At 44.1% G+C, this 24,846-nt stretch overlaps 1 protein-coding gene across 1 annotated transcript; it reads left to right on the top strand.

The window, feature by feature from the left end:
* The first annotated feature begins 427 nt into the window (after positions 1-427).
* On the top strand, positions 428-24,620 carry LOC129833012 (zinc finger protein 652-like). The gene is made up of 6 exons (XM_055897223.1): positions 428-763; positions 7,093-8,582; positions 9,113-9,260; positions 10,977-11,092; positions 19,235-19,379; positions 20,629-24,620. Exons 2-6 carry the CDS (start codon positions 7,401-7,403, stop codon positions 21,228-21,230), a joined length of 2,193 nt encoding a protein of 730 aa, XP_055753198.1. The 5' UTR covers positions 428-763; positions 7,093-7,400; the 3' UTR covers positions 21,231-24,620.
* The last annotated feature ends 226 nt before the right edge of the window (positions 24,621-24,846 follow it).

The following is a 24,846-nucleotide window of genomic DNA, read 5'->3' as shown; positions in this document are numbered from 1 at the left end:
CACAGTCATAGTTGTGGGCACTCAGTAAATATTAAAATATAATTAACTTATTCGCATGTACGTAATTGGCATACTTTAAATGACAATTACACATTTTAGTACCTAGGTCAGAGGGGAAAGTTGCTAAATATACAGTTGCACATTACACATTTTAGAAGGTTGGTTACAGACGGGAATAACGGAGCAGTCTCAATCTACTGTGTTTGGATAGTACAGACATCCATCCTTATAGGCTTCTATGTCCAGGAAATGGGCAATGAAAATGTATCTAACAAATCTCCAACATCTGTGCATTGCCATTTAGATGTACATTTCATGCAGTAGTTCGCTTTCTCCAGTAACTGATTCCGTGTCTAATCCAGCTCTGGTTTTATAATTTCCCGGCTAAAGATGGGGACAGACACGAGTGCGCGCATTGTGCCCTGTCTGGTTTGGAGGGGAGACGAAAAAATTGTGGCGCGCCTACCCAACCCAGACAGCCGCCTGCCTGTCAGTGCCTGGGATGAGCGAGGTCGGAAACGTTAGTGTGCGCGAGACCTTGTCTGGGCCACGTAGCGATGGATCTACAGTAGCACTGCTAACATATCAGTGTCATACATACTAAAAATGCATTAGTTAACACATTTGCAATCGAGCATGCAATAGGATTATCAAACAGTGGTGAGCCGCAACAGTAGCTGGCTCTTTTTTGTGCGTCTGCAGCACTCCAGAATCCCTGCAACTCTGATTTCACGAAATGAGAAAGAGGGCGCTCTCACCGAAGGTAAGGTATAATTTATCTACAAGTTATTGTATATTTTTTCATGTATTTACAAACATGACATTTGTCTACAATGCAAAACAAATGAAGGATTTTATTGTCTTGTTTATTATCAAGCTAGACTGCTGACAATAAACCGTCATTGAGTATGTAACGAGCTGTGCGCTATCATGCTAGGTTTTTCATCGGGAATAGGATTTTCTTTTAAAGATTCTTGTAGCTATGATTGTTAAACACGTTTATTAACACATAATGACATGTTTAGCCTTGTATACGATTTGATACTGCAAGATTGTATACTGGTGTAAAATATCGGTTTAGCCGATTTATATCTGGGAGGTTTTGGGTTAAAAAAAGTGAAAGTCGTCTGTGATTAGCTAGGATTTGCTAGCTAACGTTAGCCGTGTGCCATGGTAATTCACATTTGCGCTAGCTATGTTAGCTAGTATTATTTCTGGGGAAATGGACAGTGCGTGGCGAACTTGATTAACTAGGTAGATGCATTCGAATTGTTTGTCTTTTGCTAGTATGTCGATTTCCAACCAATGTAAAATAAAAGCATCTATATTTAGATAACTACTGTAAGCTGAACCTTGTTAGTTGTTTGTAAGCTAATAAATTGGCTAGCCGAACGGCCTTCCGTCCGACGGTCTTGACCAACCAATGTTTCCTTTTTGTTTAACCCTTTCTTTGCACTTATTTTTTAAAGTTGGTTGTTCCCAACAAAACAGCATTCAACCGTGTAACAGTTAATATGCGTTGTTTTGGAGTTTGTAGGATTCAACTAATATATCCATGCGTATTTTATCAATTGTTAGTATTTTGAAAATATAACGCGGGTTGGTAAAGTTAGCGCCAAATTGACGTAGCTAGCAAGTTAACCTAGCCAGCCAGCTGGCGAAATAGCTAGCTAGGCCAGATTGATTGCAAGTGAAGCCGAGTTAGCATTCGTGCTAGATAGTCTGTTATGTTTGAGAAGGGGGCAACGGATTGCTTTGCAGTGTGTCAGCCGTGATTTAGGCCCAGCTGCAGCCTTGCCAATTCTTGCGAAACAAAATGTCAACTTTTATTGAGCACAATATGTCGGTTGTGCAGACGCTTTTATGAGGTGTCTTTTGCCATGCACACGTTCGCTGTGTTGAATATAGCCTAATTTCTAAAACAACATTTAACTTCCAGTTCCTTCATAACACATTGTCAGACCCAACTTCATAGATAAATGGGTTTGTCAATAGTAGCTAAATGGCAAGCTCTCACGAATGACTGTGACGTATATTTTAAGGGCTTTCAGTATTAATGTTTATTAGTGTTTTTACTTTAAGGTTGATAGACTTCTCACCTGTCAAAACTGAGACTCACCATGGACCATCTCATTAACCTACGTTGTTGCATTTCATCATCCGATCCTTCCTTCCCCCTCTTCCTGTGTTGTCACAGAGAGGGCAGTGGTGGAAAAAGTACAACATTCTCATACTTGAGTAAAAGTAAAGATGCCTTAATAGAAAATTACTCAAGTAAAAGTGGAAGTCAGCCAGTAAAATACTACGTGAGTAAAAGTATTTGGTTTGAAATATACTTAAGTATCAAAGTAAATGTAATTGCTGAAATATACTTCAAGTAAAAGTGTAAATCATTTCAAATTCCTTATATTAAGCGAACCAGGTGGCATCATTTTCTTGTTTATTTTAAGTTACTGATAGCCGGGGGCACACCAACATTCAGACATCATTTACAAAGCATGTGTTTAGTGAGTCCGCCAGATCAGATGCAGTAGGGATAAGTGTGTGAATTTTGATCATTTTCCTGCCCTGCTAAGCATTCAAAAGTACTTTTGGGTATCAGGGAAAATGTATGGAGTTAACAGTATGTAGTTTTCTTCAGGGATGTAGTGAATTACAGATACCACAAAAAAATTACTTAAGTAGTTATTTCAAGTATTTTTACTTAAGTACTTTACACCACTGAGAGAGGGAAAGAGCAAAAAATAAATGTAGGCCATGCATTTGGTTAAAGTTTAGGACAGAGCAGAGGCTTGTGGAGGTTTAAAGCATGATCGCCTACCACTGCTGCCCTTCTATCTATACATGTGGAAAGCTTAGGCACAAATACTTACAGGGGCATGGGGCTCCCCTCCTGTGCGCAACACAGTGAGCTGGTTAAGAAGGTCTTGTGAGTTTGGAGTTAGGAATGTGAGCGCTCACACATTTGCCTCAAAGGGAAAGCTCATTAAAGTCCACAGGCAGAGGGAGGGTGGAATTCAATGACGCAGAATAATGCATTGTAACTAAACCTCTGGGAAGGATTCACCTGACACACTTTGATGCATACCCTCGACATGTCACTAACTACATGCAATTTACCAACATGAAGTTGCGATTACCAACTGCACAGGATTTGAGGCCATCTTGCAGACACACTTTAGATAATAAAAACGAAAAAACTAATTGACCAATGTTAGTTCAAATATTTGAATTTTATTTATTTATTTATTTTTTATTTCACCTTTATTTAACCAGGTAGGCAAATTGAGAACACGTTCTCATTTACAATTGCGACCTGGCCAAGATAAAGCAAAGCAGTAAGACACATACAACAACACATTGCATTTTTGTTCAGTTTCTTTTCTTTTTCTGTGAGCTCATTGCAGACATTGCGCAGTTTCTCTAGAGACAAATCAGATCAAGCCCGAACTGTGCGATGTAGTATGGAGTTGTAGTTTCCAACGGGCCGATATTCTACAAAGTGAGGAATAGAGAGCAGTTGCTTTGCAAGGTATCTTTAACTGAAAATACATGATCTAAGTGATTGACAGTTGGTATTCAGCAGTCATAACAGTATGCTGTATTTACTTTGAAGTACCACTGAAATAGTGATTTTTGTCAAACTGCATAGGCAGCAGCTCTATAGAGATGAGATGACTTAGGATTAAATAATAGTCATCAATTAAAACAAATGTAATATACACAACATAAGTATTTGATTAAAGTAATGTGAATAAATTATTGTTAATAAGTGATAAGCAGTAATGGGTAGTCACTACCTCACTGCAACTTGTATTAATTGTTTTATTCTGTGTTCCAGCATTCAACTCCCATAATACACAGTGCATTTAATGTATGAAGAAATAATTTAAATTGAAAATGGTTTATTTTTAATAAGCAAGCTGAAACAGGACCAAACCTCAAAAGGCATGAATCGCTCAGCACTACCAAACTGGAAAAAGCGGAGTCATAAACGACCGAATTTACACTGAATTTAACCTCGACATCTGACAAGGTAATCGTACAATTACCACTGATATTGTGAAGTCTGCTCTCTTCCTGCTCACCACATCAAAGGGCTGTGCTCTCTCATTGTGAGTGAAACTCTACTGTGGCTCATCTAAGTAAGGATTTTACTAAATGCGAGTTGCGTAACCTCAGCTGGCCTGTGTGTGGTTGTGGAACGTTTGCACATGCTCTCTGTTTGATCATGTTAATGACTGGAACAGCACTATGTTTGTGCAAAGTTGTCATAAGTTCTGGTCCAGTAATTTCTTTGCAAATCTACACTGAGCAGAACGAACCCTCGGTGTAAGGCACGTGTCAAACTCATTCCACGGCGGGCCGAGTGTCTGCAGGTTTTCACTTCCACCCTTGTACTTTATTGAATTAAGGTCACTAATTAGTCAGGAACTCCCCACACCTGGTTATGTAGGTCTTAATTGAAAGGTAAAAGCAAAAACCTGCAGACGCTCGGCCCTCCGAATGAGTTTGAAACCCTTGGTGTAAGGTTAGGCCTACATCTGCCTGCGCTACACATCAGGGAAGCCGTGACTCATTTGACACACACTCCACCCAGGGGGATCATCAATGCACAGGCCTCTTGTCTTCTTGACCCTACTACATTCCTGTGCATAAGCAGCTGTTAAGAGAGTACAGGGCCTATTGAATTGGTTCCGGCAGCTCTAACATCACGTCTGCACACGGGGCAGGAGAGCAATCTTGAGGGCGTTTTTAATGCTCCAGTAGGTGAGACGAGGTGCTCTATGGCGCGCAGTGCTCTCCACTCCCTCCTCTTGTGGTTGTAATGCACCTAGAGCGGTCCAATTCTCAGAAAGTCAACATGCACCGGAAGAAAGGTGGTGGGTGGGGGTGTATTGTTTTGCTTTTGTCTAAATGCCTATGCATGCCTGTCCTCTGATAAACATTTTTTTTTATATAAAATAAAAAAGTGTCAACACATAGCAGTAGGCATTTTGTTTGAGTGCTTGCATGTGTAGGCATGTGTGTATTTGAGTCGGTCTGTTCCAGAATTGTACTTCTCGCAACGTGAGTGTAGTGGATAGAGGAGGTGGACCCAGAGAGTTTGGGGCTGTGTGTGGAGCTCGGCTTCAGACACAGTCCAGCGGCCTAGAATCTGTTATTAGAGGTCCTCTTTGGCTTGATCAGAATCACTCTCCACATCATCGGAACAGACTGCTTTTAGACTAGGGCTGGGAATTGCCAGGGACCTCAAGATACGATACTTAGGTACCAGATACGATATGTATTGGGATTCTCACGATTCAATATGCATTCCATTCCGATTCGGTACTGCAAACAAAAAAAAATATTTACTTTTCCCCCCCAATTTGAAGTTCCAAACATGTTGCTCACTATATGTCTTCTGCAGAGAGACGAGAGAGCACGAGAAAATGAGTTTTGATCAGTCATGGAAATAAGAGTAGAAAACATGTTCGCTCACTGTTTAAAAATAAGATGGGGAACAGACTGACTGTAGGATGAAAAATACCAGCGTTTTGGCACAGGTTTCTAGGAGTGTGTGTGTATGTGTATATATATAATCAAATCATTACTTGGAGTCAAAGTATCAGTGATATGTAACTGTACATTTTCCCCCATCATTATTGTAGACTGTCTGTAGCAGAATAGTTATGAAGTCATTGTTTGAAAGGTATAAAAGGTGTGTTCTCTAATATCACTATCTGTCTTGATTATTGCATTGATTTGAAAGCAGCTGTGGAATCTCCCTGTATTTAGTTTTGAGTTAGCAACCCCCCCCCCCCCCCCCCCTAAGACTTGAGGTGGGTTGTAGGTGGGTTGTGACGGTTAGCCTATATTGGGCCGTTGAGCAGAGGATGTTTGTTGTTTATGAGAGAGGAAATGTTTTTTTCTAGTGCCTCTCGAAGTCGTTGCAAGTCAAGAAACCAACCCCAGTGCTGAGTCAGCGTCCGTGCCCAAGGTCATTTGGGATCAAACGTACATGTGGAAATAACAAAAAGCGTAAATTTGTAGCTACGTCTGACTTACTAGTGTCATATCCTCGAGCACTGTGCCTCGAGGGTCACTGCCATGACAGTGTTATAGGGGCAGGCAGTAAACGACCGACCCCCCCCCCCCCCCAAAAAAAGCCAAGTAACAAGAATAATGCAAGAGCTTCGTTTACATTTCCAAACTCTCGCATATATTTGTTCTTTGATCACATGCGCTGTGCAGGCTCACTCACTCACACAGAGACGCTGATGTACAGTTTCCTGTGGTTGAGCTCTTTTACAGCTCCCCTACTGTGGTTATTTTGTGCTCTGTAACTGCCACAATAGGTGGGTGTGTGTGTGTGGGGGTGGGTGGGTGGGTGACATTTATAGGCGTTACGGTACGAGTGCAAATCATACATGCATTGAAGTAGCACACAACTTGATCAGAGTTCAAGGAGCCAATTGAAATGAGGAAATTGCTTACTTTTTCAATAAGTTTGTCGAAAGATAGGCCTACATAATTGCCAATTATCATTGCTCCGTCATTAATCGTTATTGCAAAAGAGACTGTTTTCAATGACTTACCTGGTTAAATAAAGCAAAATTGTATATTTCATACCAGCTTACGAATATTGTTATATGGCCGTGTATTAACTGCTATTGAAATGTGAAAGCTAAGATTGAAGTATTGTGGAACTGGTGTTTTGAAAGCCGACATGGAAGATGGGGTTTTCTGATTAAATGTGACCGTATCGTTTTTTTTTGGTTTGATGATTATGATCGCATATATCAAGTCTGGTTAACAAGATGGTGAGATTGATGAAAGATGATTTGACCTGAAGGCATAAATAGATTGTGAAGAGCAGGAGAAGTCTGTTTTGGGGTTAAGTCCTCTCTCACAGAGCTCTGGTGCGTGTGGTTTGGATGTTCACACACGCCAGTGAAACAGTTGCGGTGGAGCATGGCTCAGTCTCAGTTCATGACGCCTTCCCCAGGTTGTAGTTTCACATCAGACACACTCACTCTGAGGCAGCACCACACGCTTGTCACAGAATTGAGCCTAATCTCTCGTTCTCTGTTTCTCTTGCTCTCACAGGCGGCAGATTGCAGATGGCTCCTGAAACGAGGCACAGAAGTTCTGACTTCGGCTCAAAGTCCGGCGTGAAGCTCCCTCTCAAGACGGAAGCTTAAAGACGGAAGCCCTTAACGGACCATATAACATTGACAGCCTCGAGTGAGAGACTAACCTGAGAGGCTTCATCTGCGGAGAGACCAAAACCTCAGAGGTTGAAGAGCAGACACCCCAGCTTCCAGAGAAGCTTTGAGAGTCGAGCTCAACAGAAGCCTATGGAACAAAGCTGTAGCAGAATGTCACTCACGGTCTGTCCTCAGTCTTAAGCATGGATGCCCTGTTTGAATCTGGGTGACGCTTTCTTCCCTTCCTCCTTCCTGTCTCCTCAGTGGCGGGAGGGGTGGGGGATTGCTTCCGTTCCCCCTGCCCCTCCTTACAACATAGCGAGGGTACTCTCACAGTTTAAGAATACCAGCACTGCTAACAAACCTCTGGCTGTGCTTCAACCAGCACTACTACAGTCTCCCCCTCCCCCACACATGAAATCCTGCCAGAGCCTGAAGGGAGAGATGTCCAGCCCAGGTGGGATGTCACAGGAGGGGCGCAGAACGCAACAGGTGGCCCAGTCCTACTACCACTCCCCCGCCCCAGACCTGGACCTAGCGGGCAAGCTGTACAAGCGGGAGGGCGGGGGCAAGCCTTACTCTGTGCTAGTGGACAACAAGATGGCAGCCAAGACCCCCATGGGTGACCAGACTCCCAGTCAGCTGTCCCCGCAGCATGTCACCTCCTCCCAGCAGCAGTACTACAGAGAGGGGACAGTAGGGCAGGAGGGGGGCGCACAGGGGTTCCAGGCAGGCAATGGGGGCACCTCTGAAGACTCTGAGGAAGAAGAGGAGGAGTCCTTCAAGCGGGAGCAGATCATCGTGGAGGTCAACCTGAACAATCAGACACTTAACGTATCAAAGGCGGACAAGTCTGCCCCCCAAACGGATGCCTCAGAGAGACACTGCAGCGAAGAAGAGGAGGAAGAAGAGGAGGAGGAAGAAGAAGAGGAAGATCTGGAGGAGGAAGATGAGGAGGAGGAAGAAGAGGAGGAAGAAATAGAGAGCCGCAGAACGAGAGCCAAGAGGGCCCGGCGTGGGGTGGCCCCCGCTACCAGCCAGCCCCGGAGGAAGACGCAGTGCACCGCTCTGAGCACCACCGGCATGACCACCAGGGGCCGACGGAAGAAGACCACCCAGCCGCCCAAGAGGACGCGTCGGACTGCCAGGGAGGGCAAGGGGACCCCCTCCTCAGCTGGCTCTGCCACGGGGGATAAAGCGGATGGGGAGGAGCGGGAGACGCTGGCGTGTGAGAAGTGCCCACGTGTCTTCAACACCCGCTGGTACCTGGAGAAGCACATGAACGTCACACACAGACGCATGCAAATCTGTGACAAGTGTGGCAAGAAGTTTGTCCTGGAGAGTGAGCTGGCCTTACACCAGCAGACTGACTGTGAAAAGAACATCCAGGTAAGGAGGAGAGCTGGGTGGGGTGTCCCAAATGACCCCTTATTCCCTATACTACTTTTGACCAGAGCCATGTGGGGGCCCTGGTCAAAAGTAGTGCACTATGTAGGGAAAAGGGGGCCATTTGGGACGCTACCCCTGGTCTCTGCTTTTTAATTAGATGTACAATGTGTTTTTGACCTGAGCAATCAAAATGAGTCCATTGATTAGGTACTTTGTTTACAGTTACGTACCAGGTACAGTGAAACTAAAATCTCAGTTGGTCATCAAGGCCAGATTTCTGGGGTTTGAAGGATGTTAGAAACGATTTGTCCAGCAGAGGGAATCGGAGCGTTAGGAACCAGCCTAGACAAATACTTTTACAGCAGTGTGGGAAATACCATCTGTAGCCTCCAGACACTGGGGTTGTCTCAGCTCCTGTCTCCTGTTCTTGGATTCTGTCAGGGTTTATCGGGGTAATCAATGTCACAAAACAACAACAATCATCACCTGTTTCTTAATGCATTATCTGTGTGTGGTGTTCTGCTGCTCAGTGCGTCTCCTGCAACAAGTCTTTCAAGAAGCTGTGGTCGCTGCACGAGCACATCAAGATCGTGCACGGCTACGCGGAGAAGAAGTTTGCCTGTGAGATCTGTGACAAGAAGTTTTACACCATGGCTCATGTCCGCAAGCACATGGTTGGTAGGTGGACTCCAGTTTGTCTATTCCTGCTCTTCCTGGTAACTCCCAAATGTCCCTAATAGGATATACAGTGCCTTGCAAAAGTATTCATACCCCTTGGATTTCTTCACATTTTATTGTTACGAAGTGGGATTAAAATTGATTTAAATTTTTCAACAACTTTCTCAAAATACTCGGTCAAAGTGGAAGAAAAGGTGTAATTTTATTATATATTTTTTATGTGTAAGTTCAAAAATATTGTTGTTGCGTAAGTATTCAGCTCCCTGAGTCAATACATGTTAGAAACACCTTTGGCAGCGATTACAGCTGTGAGTTTTCTTGGCTAAGTCTCTAAGAGCTTTACACACCTTTAGTGTGCAATATTAGCCCATTATTCTTCTCATAATTCTTCAAGCTCTGTCAAGATTTTGAAGTCTTGCCATATATTTTCAAGTAGATTTAAGTCAAAACTGTCCCATGGCCACTCAGGAACATTCACTGTCTTCTTGGTAAGCAACCAGTGTAGATTTGGTTTTTTGTAAGTTATTGTCCTGCTGAAAACTGAATTCCTCTCCTAGTGTATGGTGTAAAGCAGACTGAATCAGGTTTTCCTCTAAGATTTTGCCTGTGCTTAGCTCCATCCCGTTTCTTTTTATCTTGAAAACCTCCCCAGTATTTGCCGACGTCAAGCATGCCCATACCATGATGCAGCCACCACCATGCTTGAAAATAAAGAGGCAGTTACTCAGTGGTGTGTTGAATTTGCCCCAAACATAAGGCTTTGCATTTAGGCCAAGAAGTGTATTCATTTGCAGGATTTCTTTACTGTCCTGTACAAGATGCATGTTTTGGAATATTTGTATTCTTCTTTTCATTCTGTTCTTTAATTCATTATTGTGGAGTCACTACAATGCTGTTGACCCATCTTCAGTTCTCTCCCATCACAGCCATTGAACTGTGTAACTGTTTTAAAATCACCAATGGCCTCATGGTAACATCCCTGAGCAGTTTCATTCCTGTCCTGCAGCTCAGTTTAGAAGGGACGACTGTATCTTTGATGTGTTTGGGTGGTTTAATACATAATCTACAGCATAATTATTAACTCGGCCATGCTTAAAGAGATATATTCAATGTCTGATTTGTTATTGTTACCCATCTACCAATCACTGCCCTTCTTTGTGAGGCTTTAGAAACAATTCCCTGGTCTTTGTAGTTGAATCTGTGCTTGACATACAATACTTGACTGAGGGAACTTACATATGGGGGACAGAGGAAGAGTTAGTCATTTAAAAATCATGTCAACCCTTATTATTTCACACAGAGTGAGTCCATGTAACTTATGTGATTTGTTAAGCCACAGTTTACTCCTGAACTCATTTAGGCTTGCCTAAACAAAGGGGCTGGAATTATTCTTCCACTTTGACAGAGTATGTTGAGTAGATTTGACAATTAAATCCATTTTACTTCCACTTTGTAATATTTTAAACGTGAAGAAATCCAAGGGGTAGGCATACTTTTGCAGGGCTCTGTACATCATCTCAACTGGAAGTAACTCACTCGCTTGCCTTTCTTGCTCTTTCGTGGCGCTACGTTCAGATCGCTCTCTTTGTATTGCGAGAGAAAATAAATACTCTTCACTTTTGAGCACCATGAAACACTGTTTTTAACGCCCCAATATCTGTCCCCTGTCCCTCTCTGGTAGTTGTCCTCCTTTAACCTGTTCCTTTCTCTCTGCAGCTCACACCAAGGACATGCCGTTCACCTGTGAGACCTGTGGCAAGTCGTTCAAACGCAGCATGTCCCTGAAGGTTCACTCCCTGCAGCACTCTGGGGAGAAGCCCTTCCGCTGTGAGGTGAGCTGTTTAGACTTGCAGTCACACTCACTGTCCCTCCCACACTCAAACACAAACAGACTGGAACAGAATATTTATTTCACTTTATAGAGTATTGGAAGAGATGGACACACTGTCAAAAAAGAAAAAGGAAAGAAGAAATCTGAAACTGAGGCTTGAAAGCAAAATAAAGATATTTATTAAAACCATCATGGTGCCCTTCAAAAATCATAAATTAAAGGTGACAACAAAACACAAATGTTTCGGCCTCAGGCCAACAGTCGGAATCGTCGGGACGCACGTCTGGCTTCTGTTTCAAGAATAATTGCATGTCACATGATCAAGCAAGAAAACACATCAGAACGTCTATGAATCAGTACCTGGTACATTAGAATGCATGATCTCGATTATATACAAAAGCCAACAGAGAAATGTCATCAAATATTGCTTTTACATGTACCATGTGATCATTTCCTCAGAATATATAACACAGGATTGTAATAGAGTAGGTTGCTAGAGAGACCACTAGATGGGGGTAGGAAACACCGATAAGTGGCAATATACCAGTTACAGAAACCCTTCAATAACAATTCTTCATTCATGCGTGATGGGATGGAGAGTTTTTAAATAGAACATCCACCTGCATTCGGTCTGGAGAAGATTAAGTTCAAGATTACTTTTATAGAGTGTATACACTTTTTTTTTTTTTTTTCCATGAATATTCGTTTTATAAGGACAGTGTTTTAACAGAGAATGAATAGTATTCATGTCAATGTATTCATATTTGTTTTAGAATCCTTTAAATATTGACTTCTAGCTGGTGAGGTTTGAATTGCTAACTCAAACAAATTGGTCAGGATTTCGACAACTATGGGTTGTTTGAACAGAAGAATATGTACGGCCTGCTGTGCTGTGACAGCTCCAAAATGGTGATTACTATTGAACCAAGGCACACTTGACTACATATAAATGTTTACGGTCACACAGTTGTAGCAACGGCTAGCTGGTGTAAGCAACCAGGTCTAGATGCAGCATGTCCATGTCAAACATTAGCAGACCATGAATACACATGGTGTACAGAATAACTGGAATCAAAATACAGACGGGTGAAGTCTGATTTTTTTGAAAGACCCAGTGCAGTCAAAACTCTGTTTTTTCTGTGTTTTGTGTAATATTGTTGTACGACAGCTGATGAAACTAACACTGTAAAAGTGTGAAGACATTTGATTAGGTGTTAATTCCTAATAGTTGCTCGTTTTTTGTTTTGTTTTTTTGTCAACCATCTACATAGGACCTTCTAATCAGGTTTGAGCAGTTAGAGAGGTAACTCTGAGTTCAACTCGGGATAACCAGTACAACGAGGCTCACCGTTTAGCAAGGCACATTTCTATGGCAAGGAGTCCTTCATAACTACCTGCCCCGGGTCAAGTAAACTCCATTTATACTGAATGTCTGAGCTGTGAGTTGAGGACCAATAAATTCAGATTCCTTCCCTCTCGCATCATCCCCTTCGTGTGAGGAAGACGACTGAATATTCAAATGTAATGTTAAAATTCCTATCACGTTCCACATTTTAGTAATGACAGAATGCATTGAAACTTCACACACGGTACAACTTTTTGTATGACTTAATACAATTATTTTATCGCTAAGAGTGGGAGGTGCTTTGAAAAACACAGCAAAGCCGGCATTAACGATAAGTAATAAAATAAAAACAGCACTTTTAAATGCCCGTTTCAGACCATAGCCTGCTAAATTTGCAGTACAACATTTCTTTCAATTAGATTTTGGTACAAATTTAAATGTGGTACCGACTCGCCCATGGATTGATGTTTCAGCATGGTCTTAATGAAGAGTTCGGCATGTACTAGCCAGGTGTGACATTTACACGCAGTTATGAGCCTGCTAGAGTTAGTGGCAGGCGGACGAGCAATATCCACCATCGTAGTATGGATTAAGCCTTAGCTTGAATGTGAAGCTAACTGAAGCTGGCTAGCCTTAGAAAACCCTGAGTAGATCTAGCTTCCTTTGTAGTATACCCCTCAAGTTTTGCATGGATGGAGTTTTGGTTTGCCTGGTGACATCACTAGGTGGTATAAGTTAATAGACCAATAACAGAGTTACAACGTTTGCTAATATACAAGATGGCGCCGAGGAACATGGCTGACGTTTTACAGTCTCCCAACCAATTGTGCTATTTTGTTTGTTTTTTTGTGTTTTGTGTAACTTATTTTTTAATGTTGCTGCTACCGTCTCTTATGACTGAAAATGACTTCTGGACATCAGAACAGCGATTACTCAACGCGGACTGGAAGAAACGTTTTCCTTTGGTGAGTCCTTCGAGAGAGATGTCCTGCTTTCACTGGAACAGGCCTTTTGTGTGAAGAAAAGGGTGCCGCAGATCGGACAGCCTTCTGAGAATCCGTAGGCGAGCGAGTGGGCTCCCACTGCCATCCGTTCTTCTTGCTAGCGTGCAATCATTGGAGGGTGGAATTGATGACCTACGATTGGGATTGTCCTACCAACGGGATGTTGGGGACTGTGGCATCTTGTGTTTCGCCAAGACGTGGCTGAACGACAATACAGACAAAATAGAGCTAGCGGGAATTTCCATGCACCTGCAGAACAGAGACTCTACCTCTGGTAAGACGAGGGGTGGGGGTGTTTGTCTATTTGTCAATAACAGCTGGTGCGCGATGTCTAATATTAAAGAAGTCTGAAGGTATTGCTCGCCTGAGGTAGAGTACCTTATGATAAGCTGCAGACCACACTATCTACCAAGAGTGTTCTCATCTATATTATTCGTAGCCGTCTATTTACCACCACAGAACGAGGCTGGCATTAAGACCGCTTTCAACCAACTCTATAAGGCCATGGGCAAGGGAGAGGGTGCTCACCCAGTTGCGGCACTCCTGGTGGCCGGGGACTTTGATGCGGGAAAACTCATATGTTTTACAAAAAGTTTACCAGCATGTCACATGTGCAACCAGAGAGAAAAAAATCCTAGACCGCCTTTATTCCACACACAGAGATGCATACTAAGCTCTCCCCTGCCCTCCATTTGTCAAATCTGACAATAACTCTATCCTCCTGATTCCTGCTTACAAGCAAAAACTAGAGCAGGAAGTTCCAGTGACTCGCTCAATACGGAAGTGGTCAGATGACGCGGATTCTACACTACAGGACTGTTTTTCTGGCGCAGACTGGGGTGTGTTCCGGGATTCATCCAATGGCATGGAGGAGTACACCACCTCAGTCATCGGCTTCATCAATAAATGCATCGGTGACGTCGTCCCCACAGTGACTACGTACATGTCCCAAGCAGAAGCCATGAATTGCAGGCAACATCCGCATCGAGCTAAAGGCTAGAGCTGCCGCTTTCAAGGAGCAGGAGACTAATCCGGATGCTTATAGGAGGTCCCGCTGTGCCCTCGGACGAGCAATCGGGCAAGCAAAGCGTCAATACAGGATTGAGTTTGAATCCTACTACATCGGCTCTGATGCTCGTCGGATGTGGCAGGACTTGACAACTATTACGGACTATAAAGGGAAACCCAGGCGCGAGTCGCTCAGTGGCGCGAGCCTGCCAGATGAGCCCAATGCCTTTTATGCTCGCTTCGAGGCAATTAATACTGAAGCATGCACAAGAGCATCAGCTGTTCTGGATGACTGTGTGATAATGCTCTCAGTAGCCGATGTGATCAAAACCTTTGTGCAGGACGGCATTCACGACGCTGCTGGGCCAAACGGATTACCAGGACGTGTACTCAAAGCATACGCGGACCAACTGTCAAATGTCACTGACATTTTCAAACTCTCCCTGACCGCGTCTGTAATACCTACATGTTTGAAGCAGACCACCACAGTCCCTGTGCCCAAGGAGGCGAAGGTGACCTGCCTAAATGATTACCGCCCCGTGGCACTCGCGTCAGTAGTCATGAAGTGCTTTGAAAGGCTGGTCATGGCTCACATCAACAGCATCCTCCCTGACTCCATTTTGCATACCACCCCAACAGATCCACAGATGACGCAATCTCAATCGCACTCCATACTGCCCTTTCTCACCTGGACAAAGGGAACACCTATGTTAGAATGCTGTTCGTTGACTGCAGCTCAGCGTTCAGCACCGTGGTGCCCACGAAGCTCATCACTAAGCTAAAGACTCTGGGACTGTATAACTCCCTCTGCAACTGGATCCTGGATTTCGGGCCGAACTCCTTTATTGGGGGTGTCTTGCTAATTGCCTATAATTTCCACCTTTTGTCTATTCCATTTGCACAACAGCATGTGAAATTTATTGTCAATCAGTGCTGCTTCCTAAGTGGACAGTTTGATTTCACAGAAGTGTGATTGACTTGGAGTTACATTGTGTTGTTTAAGTGTTCCCTTTATTTTTTTGAGCAGTGTATATATATGTGTGTGTGTGTGTGTGTGTGTGTATAGATATATAAATGTATATGTGTGTATATATATGTGTGTGTATGTATGTATGTATGTATGTATGTATGTATGTATGTATGTATGTATATATATATATATGTATATATGTGTGTGTGTGTGTGTGTGTGTGTGTGTGTGTGTGTGTGTGTGTATGTATACACTGCTCAAAAAAATAAAGGGAACACTTACAACACAATGTAACTCCAAGTCAATCACACTTCTGTGAAATCAAACTGTCCACTTAGGAAGCAACACTGAATGACAATACATTTCACATGCTGTTGTGCAAATGGAATAGACAGAAGGTGGAAATTATAGGCAATTAGCAAGACACCCCCCAAAACAGGAGTGATTCTGCAGGTGGTGACCACAGACCACTTCTCAATTCCTATGCTTCCTGGCTGATGTTTTGGTCACTTTTGAATGCTGGCGGTGCTCTCACTCTAGTGGTAGCATGAGACGGAGTCTACAACCCACACAAGTGGCTCAGGTAGTGCAGTTCATCCAGGATGGCACATCAATGCGAACTATGGCAAAAAGGTTTGCTGTGTCTGTCAGCGTAGTGTCCAGAGCATGCAGGCGCTACCAGGAGACAGGCCAGTACATCAGGAGACGTGGAGGAGGCCGTAGGAGGGCAACAACCCAGCAGCAGGACCGCTACATCCGCCTTTGTGCAAGGAGGTGCACTGCCAGAGCCCTGCAAAATGACCTCCAGCAGGCCACAAATGTGCATGTGTCTGCTCAAAAGTGACCAAAACATCAGCCAGGAAGCATAGGAACTGAGAAGTGGTCTGTGGTCACCACCTGCAGAATCACTCCTGTTTTGGGGGGTGTCTTGCTAATTGCCTATAATTTCCACCTTTTGTCTATTCCATTTGCACAACAGCATGTGAAATTTATTGTCAATCAGTGTTGCTTCCTAAGTGGACAGTTTGATTTCACAGAAGTGTGATTGACTTGGAGTTACATTGTGTTGTTTAAGTGTTCCCTTTATTATTTTGAGCAGTGTATATATGTGTGTGTATATGTGTGTGTATATATATTTAATATATATGTGTGTGTGTGTGTGTGTAACTTTCTCTATATATATATATATATATATATGCCTGCCTGCCTGTCTAGTCCCGACTCCTGACATGTTCTTTACTATGAGACACCTGTGGTAGCCATGCTTGTTAAGTGTGCCTTGAATCACAGTGTCACCAGCAAAGCACCCCCACACCATAACACCTCCTCCTCCATGCTTTACGGCGGGAAATACACATGTGGAGATCATACGTTCACGCACACCGCGTCTCACAAAGACACGGCGGTTGGAACCAAAAATCTCCAATTTGGACTCCAGACCAAAGGAGACATTTCCACCGGTCTAATGTCCATTGCTCATGTTTCTTGGCCACCGCAAGTCGCATCTTCTTATTGGTGTCCTTAAGTAGTGGTTTCTTTGCAGCAATTCCACCATGAAGGCCTGATTCACACAGTCTCCTTTGAACAGTTGGTGTTGAGATGTGTCTGTTACTTGAACTCTGAAGTATTTATTTGGGCTGCAATTTCTGAGGCTGGTGACTAATGAACTTATCCTCTCCTTTCCTGTGGTGGTCCTCAAAAGAGCCGGTTTCATCATAGAACTTGATGGTTTTTGAGACTGCACTTGAAGAAACATTCAAGTTCTTGAATTGTTCCGGATTGACTGACCTTCATGTCTTTAAAGTAATGATGAACTGTTGTTTCTCTTTGCTTATTTGAGCTGTTCTTGCCATAATATGGACTTGGTCTTTTACCAAATAGGGCTAACTTCTGTATACCACCCTTAACTTGTCACATCACAACTGATTGGCTCAAATGCATTAAGAAGGAAAGGTAATTTCACAAGTTAATTTTTAACAAGGCACACCTGTTAATTGAAATGCATTCCAGGTGACTACCTCATGAAGCTGGTTGAGAGAATGCCAAGAGTGTGCAAAGCTGTCATCAAGGCAAAGGGTGGCTACTTTGAAGAATATAAAATATGTTTGACACTTTTGGTTACTACATGATTCCTGTTACGCACGCCTCTGAGAAGAGGGAACGCAACTCCCTGCTACAACTCAACTCTCTGAAGTGCAAGAGGTATGGACTGTAGGTGCGAGTAAGGATGACACAAAAGCAGAATTTACCGTTTACTAGAATTTATTTTCTTACATGGTAATATGGGGAAAAGGGGCTGGACGGAACCAAAGCAAAGAAAGTAAATATCAAAGTTCCCCCTCTCCTATCTAACCTGCCTACCCACTTAACTTACCTAACTTAACACCGCCTGGTGCCCTAACCAAAATACAGGGGGTGGTCCGCCCAGGTCTTACGTAGTGTGCCTAGACAGTAAATATACTACGGGTATATGTATGCCCTCGGGCCTCTTGCCTAAGCACTCCCAAAGTGCCTTCTCCTTCCCCCCTGGGAACAAATGAAACAGAGTAATTATTAATGATTTCACAAACACTCACAAATACAGGACATAGAAAAACTGCTACCAACAACAACAGTACATACCACACTTTCTGATACACAACCAACTCTATATCACAATCTAATTTTTCTCTCTCAATCTCCAAATCTCTACTCCAAATCTCATCTCTCTCCTCTCTCAATCTCTCCTTCCTCTCTTGGGGCAGAACACTGGCTTTTATCTTCAGGTAGCAATGGTGATTAGAGTCAGCTGCTTCTTGACGAGGGGGGCGGGGTCAGCTCCAATCACCAATTAGCCTGGGGTTGACCAATCAGCTGGTTGGGGAGTACTTCAGGAAGCCATCTCCTGAAACACACACACTAAAATACAAAACAGAACACAGAAACTGGGGAACGTAACAATTCCATATGTGTTATTTCATAGTTTTGATGTCTTCACTATTATTCTACAAGGTAGAAGAAATAGTCAAAGTAAATAAAAACCCTTGAATGAGTAGGTGTTCTAAAACTTTTGACCGGAAGTGTACGTGACTGTGTTGGGTCTAAACTGCCACTACAAATAATCAAGTGGCCATGTAGGTGTTCAATTACATGTAGTAATATTAAGAGCAAAGTCATTTTCAGTTTGAATATTGCCCCTTAAAAAGCCACAGCAATTCCTTACAAAAAGGAGCCGTTTGCGGCTTCATTGTAACGTTCATTCAAATCGTTCAACTGAAATTGTTAGTAAATGACATGTTCGGGGGAAACCAAACCCTCGTTGAACTCACCTCAGGTGTTCGTCTGCATACCCAGCATTCTGGTTTATAGGAAATTCTGTAGGAAGCAGGTACCACCTCCCCCTGGGGGGGGGGGCTCTGTGTGGCCAACCACAAAGGGAGGAGGGTTGTCTGGGAACATGTGGTTGGTTGGATTGGTTGGGCTGTGTGGTGTCCATGTGGTTAAATAAAGCAACTCCACTAACGTGTCATTACATTGTTATTAAAGAGTACTGCAGACCCAGTACTGCGTAGCGGGCTCCTTCTTCCACTGCATCTGTATTATGTGTGTATTATGTGTATATTATTATATAGTAGCCCTCATGAATTTCCATTCCAGGCATGATCGTGTATGTGCTATGTAGTCTAAATGGCTATGTCCCAAACGGCACCCTATTTCCATATATAGTGCACTACTACCCCCATATGGGTCCTGGTCAAAAAAAAGTTGTGCACTTACTAGGGAATAGTGTGCTGTTTGGGACACCCTAACTGTCTCTCTCTCTCTGTCTCCCTATAGAACTGTGCTGAGCGGTTCCAGTATAAGTACCAGCTGCGCTCCCACATGAGCATCCACATCGGACACAAGCAGTTCATGTGCCAGTGGTGTGGCAAGGACTTCAACATGAAGCAGTACTTTGACGAGCACATGAAAACACACACCGGTGAGACCGAGAACACACACAGCTGTTTACACTCACACACTCACTGAGGAATGTGTTTGACACAAACGTGCAATTACAAAGCTCACCCTCCAAGGACCTATTCCTATAAAAAGCCCCTTTTGAACTTTTCCCTGTCATCGGAATGTTCAGAATCCAAATATTCAGAAGCTAGTCTTCCAATAATGTTAGAAGCCAGACCTCTTCAGTCTTCAACGTTCGGATATGCTCCCTGGCCAAAGCCATCCCATTTACTGGAGAGTCTGCATGGCCTTCGGTCTTGATCCCTAGTCAGCCAGTGAGTCTCCGTAGATGCTCTATAAACGGAAGTAAACAGGGCGTCCCAAGACGAGCGGTACCGAGACCTCGCCCAGTCTACATAATGAGAGGGTGGCAAAGCATCGGTGTTGCCTCTCCTCCATGTCTACGTATAATGACTACCCTTCTCCCCTGCCGCAGGCCTGTTCTTTTTCAGTCTTTTTTAAATGTAATTTCTCCCTCCCTAGTGTGGGTGGATTCCCTGGATTCTGCCCTGGTGGTTATTTTTGTATGGTGTAATTATTTGACCGTCTCTCGCCGGCCGCCGCTGACCAATTTGGCCTCCTGTGGTCGGAGACACACCCAGTGATGCCTTGTAATACACACTCTTCTCCTTCTTCGTCCTTCTTTCTTCTCCCCCCCCCCCCCCCCCCCCCCCATCCTTTCCTCTGGAACTTACCTACTTCACAGAAGTTGCAGAACATTAACACAAGGCTCCAGTATAATATGTCACAATTAAATGATCCACTGTCATGTGGTGTAAATGGTTTACCGGAGCCTCTCAGGAGGAAAATGCAGCTCAGATTAAAGCCTAGAGAGTTGCTTTGAGTATGCTGTGAATGAGTGTATTGGGGTGGTAACGGGCACATTGAATGAAAGGGTAATGAGAGCAGCTCTCGAATGGACAGCCGTTGTTTATTTTCACATCTCATCCCAAAGTGTGAACTGGCATCGCTGAGTGGGTGGTTAGACAGCAATGACCCCTAATACTCTCATACAGGGACCTTGTCTGAATGCAAAGTTAGCTTCATGAAGTTCAGAGAGCTTTAATCCGCACAGGACCAAAAGGTGTTGCCAGGTGGTATATTCTTCTTCTCATGCATGAAGTTCTGTGACGTGTGAAAGTTAAACTAATTTTGGTGATTTAGTCCTTGACTCTCCTATTGCCTCTCTCTCGCTCTCTCTCCTTTCTCTCCGTCCCTGTCCCCTGCAGGAGAGAAGCCGTTCATCTGTGAGATCTGTGGGAAGAGCTTCACCAGCCGGCCCAACATGAAGCGCCACCGCCGCACCCACACAGGAGAGAAGCCGTACCCCTGCGAGTTGTGCAGCCAGCGCTTCCGCTTCTCCAACATGCTCAAGGCCCACAAGGAGAAATGCTTCCGGGTCACCAGCCCTGTGACTCTGCAGGCCAGCAGCCTCCCCCTGCCTCTCCACCTCTCTGCCCCCTCCTCCTCTGGCCCCGGCCCGGGCCTCGCTCCCTCAGCTGCCACCACCTCCGCCCCGCTTTGCCTCAGCCCGGCAGGAGGGGCTCTTCCCCCACGCGCCCCCGTGGGACACGCCGCCTTCTCCCACCTGCACATGACCCCCTCTCACCATCTCCCTCACCACCACACGTCGCAACAGCAGCAGCACCACCCCGGCACGCCCCTGCAAGCACCCCCTCTCCCCCACCACCACCTGCCTGTGCCCCCCGTCTCCCCTCCCCCCGCGCTCTTCAAGAGCGAGCCCCTCACCCACTGTGGGCAGGAGGACAGCAGCTACCTGCGTTACATGGCACCGCAGGACAAAGGGCCTGGGGCCCCCCAGCATCACTGAAACCTATGTGGGCCCTGGGCTCCAGGCCTGCCTGCCACACCTCGATTACCCCCACCCCAACTCTCCCTGGCCCCTGGTGTAGAACGGCCCCTCGAAGACTGATATGAACAAGACACCCAGAGCTCAGTACACACCAGTGTGTGAGGGATACAGACAGGTACACTTTCAGTCTACACTTTAGATAAGTGAGTGACCCACTTAGCTAGAGACCCAAGTCAACTGACACAGATTTTACAACCTCTTTGCTCATATCATATCTTGTGAAAATATTCTTCGAAAATCCTGTGTTCTTAGACAACCTGCCTCCCATGGTAGAAGGCTGTGTGTGTACCGGTATGTGAGTTATCCCTTGATTGTGTCCATTGTATCCTCTCCACTGACAGCTGCTAATGTCATTATTCTACTAGTGGTTCCTTATCCAGGTAGCGGATCAGAACAGATCCGTTTCATCAACTTAGTCCTTCACGTCGACTGACTTAAACAACGGTTGCACAGTTCGGGGGAGTTGTAAGTCCTGGTCCTAAGGCTGACCCGTAGGTTCATGGGGTCACCAAGGTCTTGTTGAATGTTTACCATCCTGGTGCCAACTGGGTCTCCCACTGTCTCAATAAGGAATTCCACACTGGCTCTACCAGCAGTAGGCCAGGAATCACTGCCATAGGTCACAGTGGGGAGGTTAGAAAATGGCTGTTAGTGCTGCTACTAGTCTGTTGCAACAGAGATTCTGGTTAATTGGTGCTTTCCATTGCAGTACTACACACAGTTCTATACACAAGCTAGGTCTCGTAACATCTGGAGTGTAATGTAACAGTGTGGGATTGGCTGTGTTGTTGTCATGCAGTTCTGGGATTTGTCTTCTTGACTGACATACAGCCTTACAGCTGACAAGGTCAGACGTTCCCAACAGAACAGACCTGATGAAGCTGAACCTGCCGTCATGTACACACACACACACACACACTTCAAAAAGCAGTACGTCATCACTGGTCTCACTTCACACAAAATGCTTGTCAAGAGATTCTTTAATTTTTTTGTCTTCTGTAATCGAAACAGTAATTCTGTAATTCAATACCGCCACTGTGACGGGTTATCACATACGACCCAACCTGGACCTCGCATGTCTCTTCTGTCTCTCTTTCTTTCTCCCTCTCTCGCTTTCTTTCTCGATCTCTTTCTTTCTCCGCCTCTCGCTCCTCTGTCTCTCTCGCTTTCTTTCTTTCTCCGTCTCTCGCTTTCTTTCTCGATCTCTTTCTTTCTCCGTCTCTCGCTCCTCTGTCTCTCTCGCTTTCTTTCTTTCTCCGTCTCTCGCTACTCCGTCTCCCCCCCGCTGCTGCTGCTGAGATAATACGGGTCACCCTGTAAAAGGTCGTTAAAACACAAGGTTCTGACTTTTTATCAACTCTTAACTGAAAAATCTGTATTTTTCCAAACCAGCCTATCTTCCACAGCTTGGTGTGGAGCAGGACACTTTTTGTTGTTGTAATGTAACGGTTTGTTCTCTTTAGTGTTACATATACTATAAAAGGTTACACAAACAACGAGGCCCTATCACGCACGTTGGCAAATACTGATGAATCAAAACATGTTGAATGTTGCCTAGATGTAGTGATATGGGCTAACGGTTTAGCAATCAAATGTGTTATTTTCTAGTAATATTTTCTGGAAATATGCTACATTCAGTTTCAGACTGAAGAATTGTTCTCGTCTCGCTCTGAACATGCTGTTGAGTGATAGTCATAGGAAAGGTTGGAGGATATATCTAACATGCGTTTCAATTTCTGGTGTAGATACATTTACTCAAGTTGTACATTTACTCAAAGAAATCACATTTGTATATGTAACCTTTTTTATTGTGTGAATGTTCCCGCTGTCCCATTGGTATGTTATTCTGTCAGTCCGGTTGCTGTTAGAATCTCTCTCGGTCATTCATCAATACTGTCTTGTCAGATTGTTGTAGTGGGTTGTAGGATGTTGTCGTCGTCGTCCCCTTCAACCTGTCTGGGACTGTTCTCAGATAAGACTGAGTGTTGTAGGAGCAACGTTAAGGTGTGTGTTTGTCTCAGTAATGGCAAAATGGGATCCCTCTGGTGCTGTTGTAACAAAAGCTGCTTTTTACATCGTCTGGCCCTGGCCATATTCTTTCTGTCGTTCAACTCTCTGGGTCTCTCCCTCTGGGTCTCTCCCTGCTAAAGCCGTGTCATCTGTTGAAGGGGGTTCTGGGGGTGATTTTGTACACGCACACAAGAATTTGTCTGACATGTTTCTGTGGATTAACACACAATGGGTATAGCATAGTAGTGGTTCAGGCTGAGTAGTGGATCGGGTTCGTGTTTGTATATTGGGAGAAACTGAAGAGGAACCGTAGCAGTCCATTAGCAAGTCCCTGCACCACCTTGAGTTGCGGGTATTTGGCCCATTGGATTTGGTTTAACAGATGCTACAACCATTCTGCCATTACTGTGGGTCTGTTAGTTGGGCCTCTGTATCAGCTTAACCACGAGTTACTTACTGTTTTTCATGGCGTTTCAGTATGAAGCTTTTTTTTCCTTCTCTCGTTCATTCGTTTTAAAAAGCTTTTCCATTTGTGTGTATCCTCTGCACTTTACTGCTGCGTGAGCGAGTTGCAGTGAAGGGAGGGACTGACAATGCATTGTGTGAGTGAAGTGATGTGTTGGGTCATGGAGGAGGGAGGTGGTTGGTTTGGTGAGTGGCTGTTTGAGTAAGGAAAAGGAGGAGAATCAATCTGGGGGTGGATAGCGTGGAAGGGACCATGGCATAAGGAAATGTTTTTGTTTAGTTCATATATTTGTTACGTTTTTTCCCCTGTAAGTCAATAGACTGGCTCTAGTGTGTACTCCCAAACAGTGATCGAGTGGTGTTGTTCCTCCTGCTTTGGCGATTTTCACACGAGCCCCTCCCTGCTTCATCTGATCTGAAATACATTGAGGTGTTTGTCTGCCTCATATCCAGAGGTTCCTCTTTGTTTTGTGTAACATTTTCTCTTCCGATTTACTGTATGATTCTCCTCCTTTCATATTTGTTATATAGAATGCACTTTTGACTAAAATCCTGGCTAGTTAAGAAAAATAACAATGTATATTCTTTAAAGATGAAAAAAAAAAAAAAAAAACTATATACTTTTTCCCCTCATGTATTTTTAACCACTTAAGGTAGCATTGCATATTTTATTATTGTGAGTATCTGGTACAAAATTGTGCAGCTTTATACTGTCCTGGGTTGTTTTTTTTGGTGGGGGGGGGGGGTTGTTTTGTATGTTTGTTTTTGAAGATTGAGGAGAAGTTGTAATGTTGGGCCTTTTTTTTTATAATGTACATTTAACAGACTCTGCTAACTTTCAGAAGTAAAAAACGAGTAGCCACAATTATCACATATTTGTGTGCTGTCGTGTGTTCTTCTCTGTCAGATCCTATGTGGTATTGGTAGCTTCATGTGCATTTGAAAACTAGTCTTTGCATTAATGGTATCCTGTTCTCACAGCTAATGGAATAAAGTGTCAGTCTCAGCTAGGGCTGCACAATTATTCGAGTTATTATCGAAATTGCAATATGCATATCGCAAGAGGTTGCAATTTATTCTTAAATGCCATGGATGTAAT

Source organism: Salvelinus fontinalis, chromosome 34, assembly GCF_029448725.1.
Source record: "Salvelinus fontinalis isolate EN_2023a chromosome 34, ASM2944872v1, whole genome shotgun sequence".
Lineage (NCBI taxonomy): Eukaryota > Metazoa > Chordata > Actinopteri > Salmoniformes > Salmonidae > Salvelinus > Salvelinus fontinalis.
This window is presented reverse-complemented; position numbering and strand designations above follow the sequence as displayed.

Bases quoted from the DNA above. Each gene is read 5' to 3' on its own strand.
- LOC129833012 (XM_055897223.1), top strand. From the start codon at position 7,401: ATGCCCTGTTTGAATCTGGGTGACGCTTTCTTCCCTTCCTCCTTCCTG. The intron at 9,261-10,976 runs GTAGGTGGACTC...TTCTCTCTGCAG, and splicing joins TGTCCGCAAGCACATGGTTG to CTCACACCAAGGACATGCCG. The intron at 11,093-19,234 runs GTGAGCTGTTTA...GTCTCCCTATAG, and splicing joins AGAAGCCCTTCCGCTGTGAG to AACTGTGCTGAGCGGTTCCA.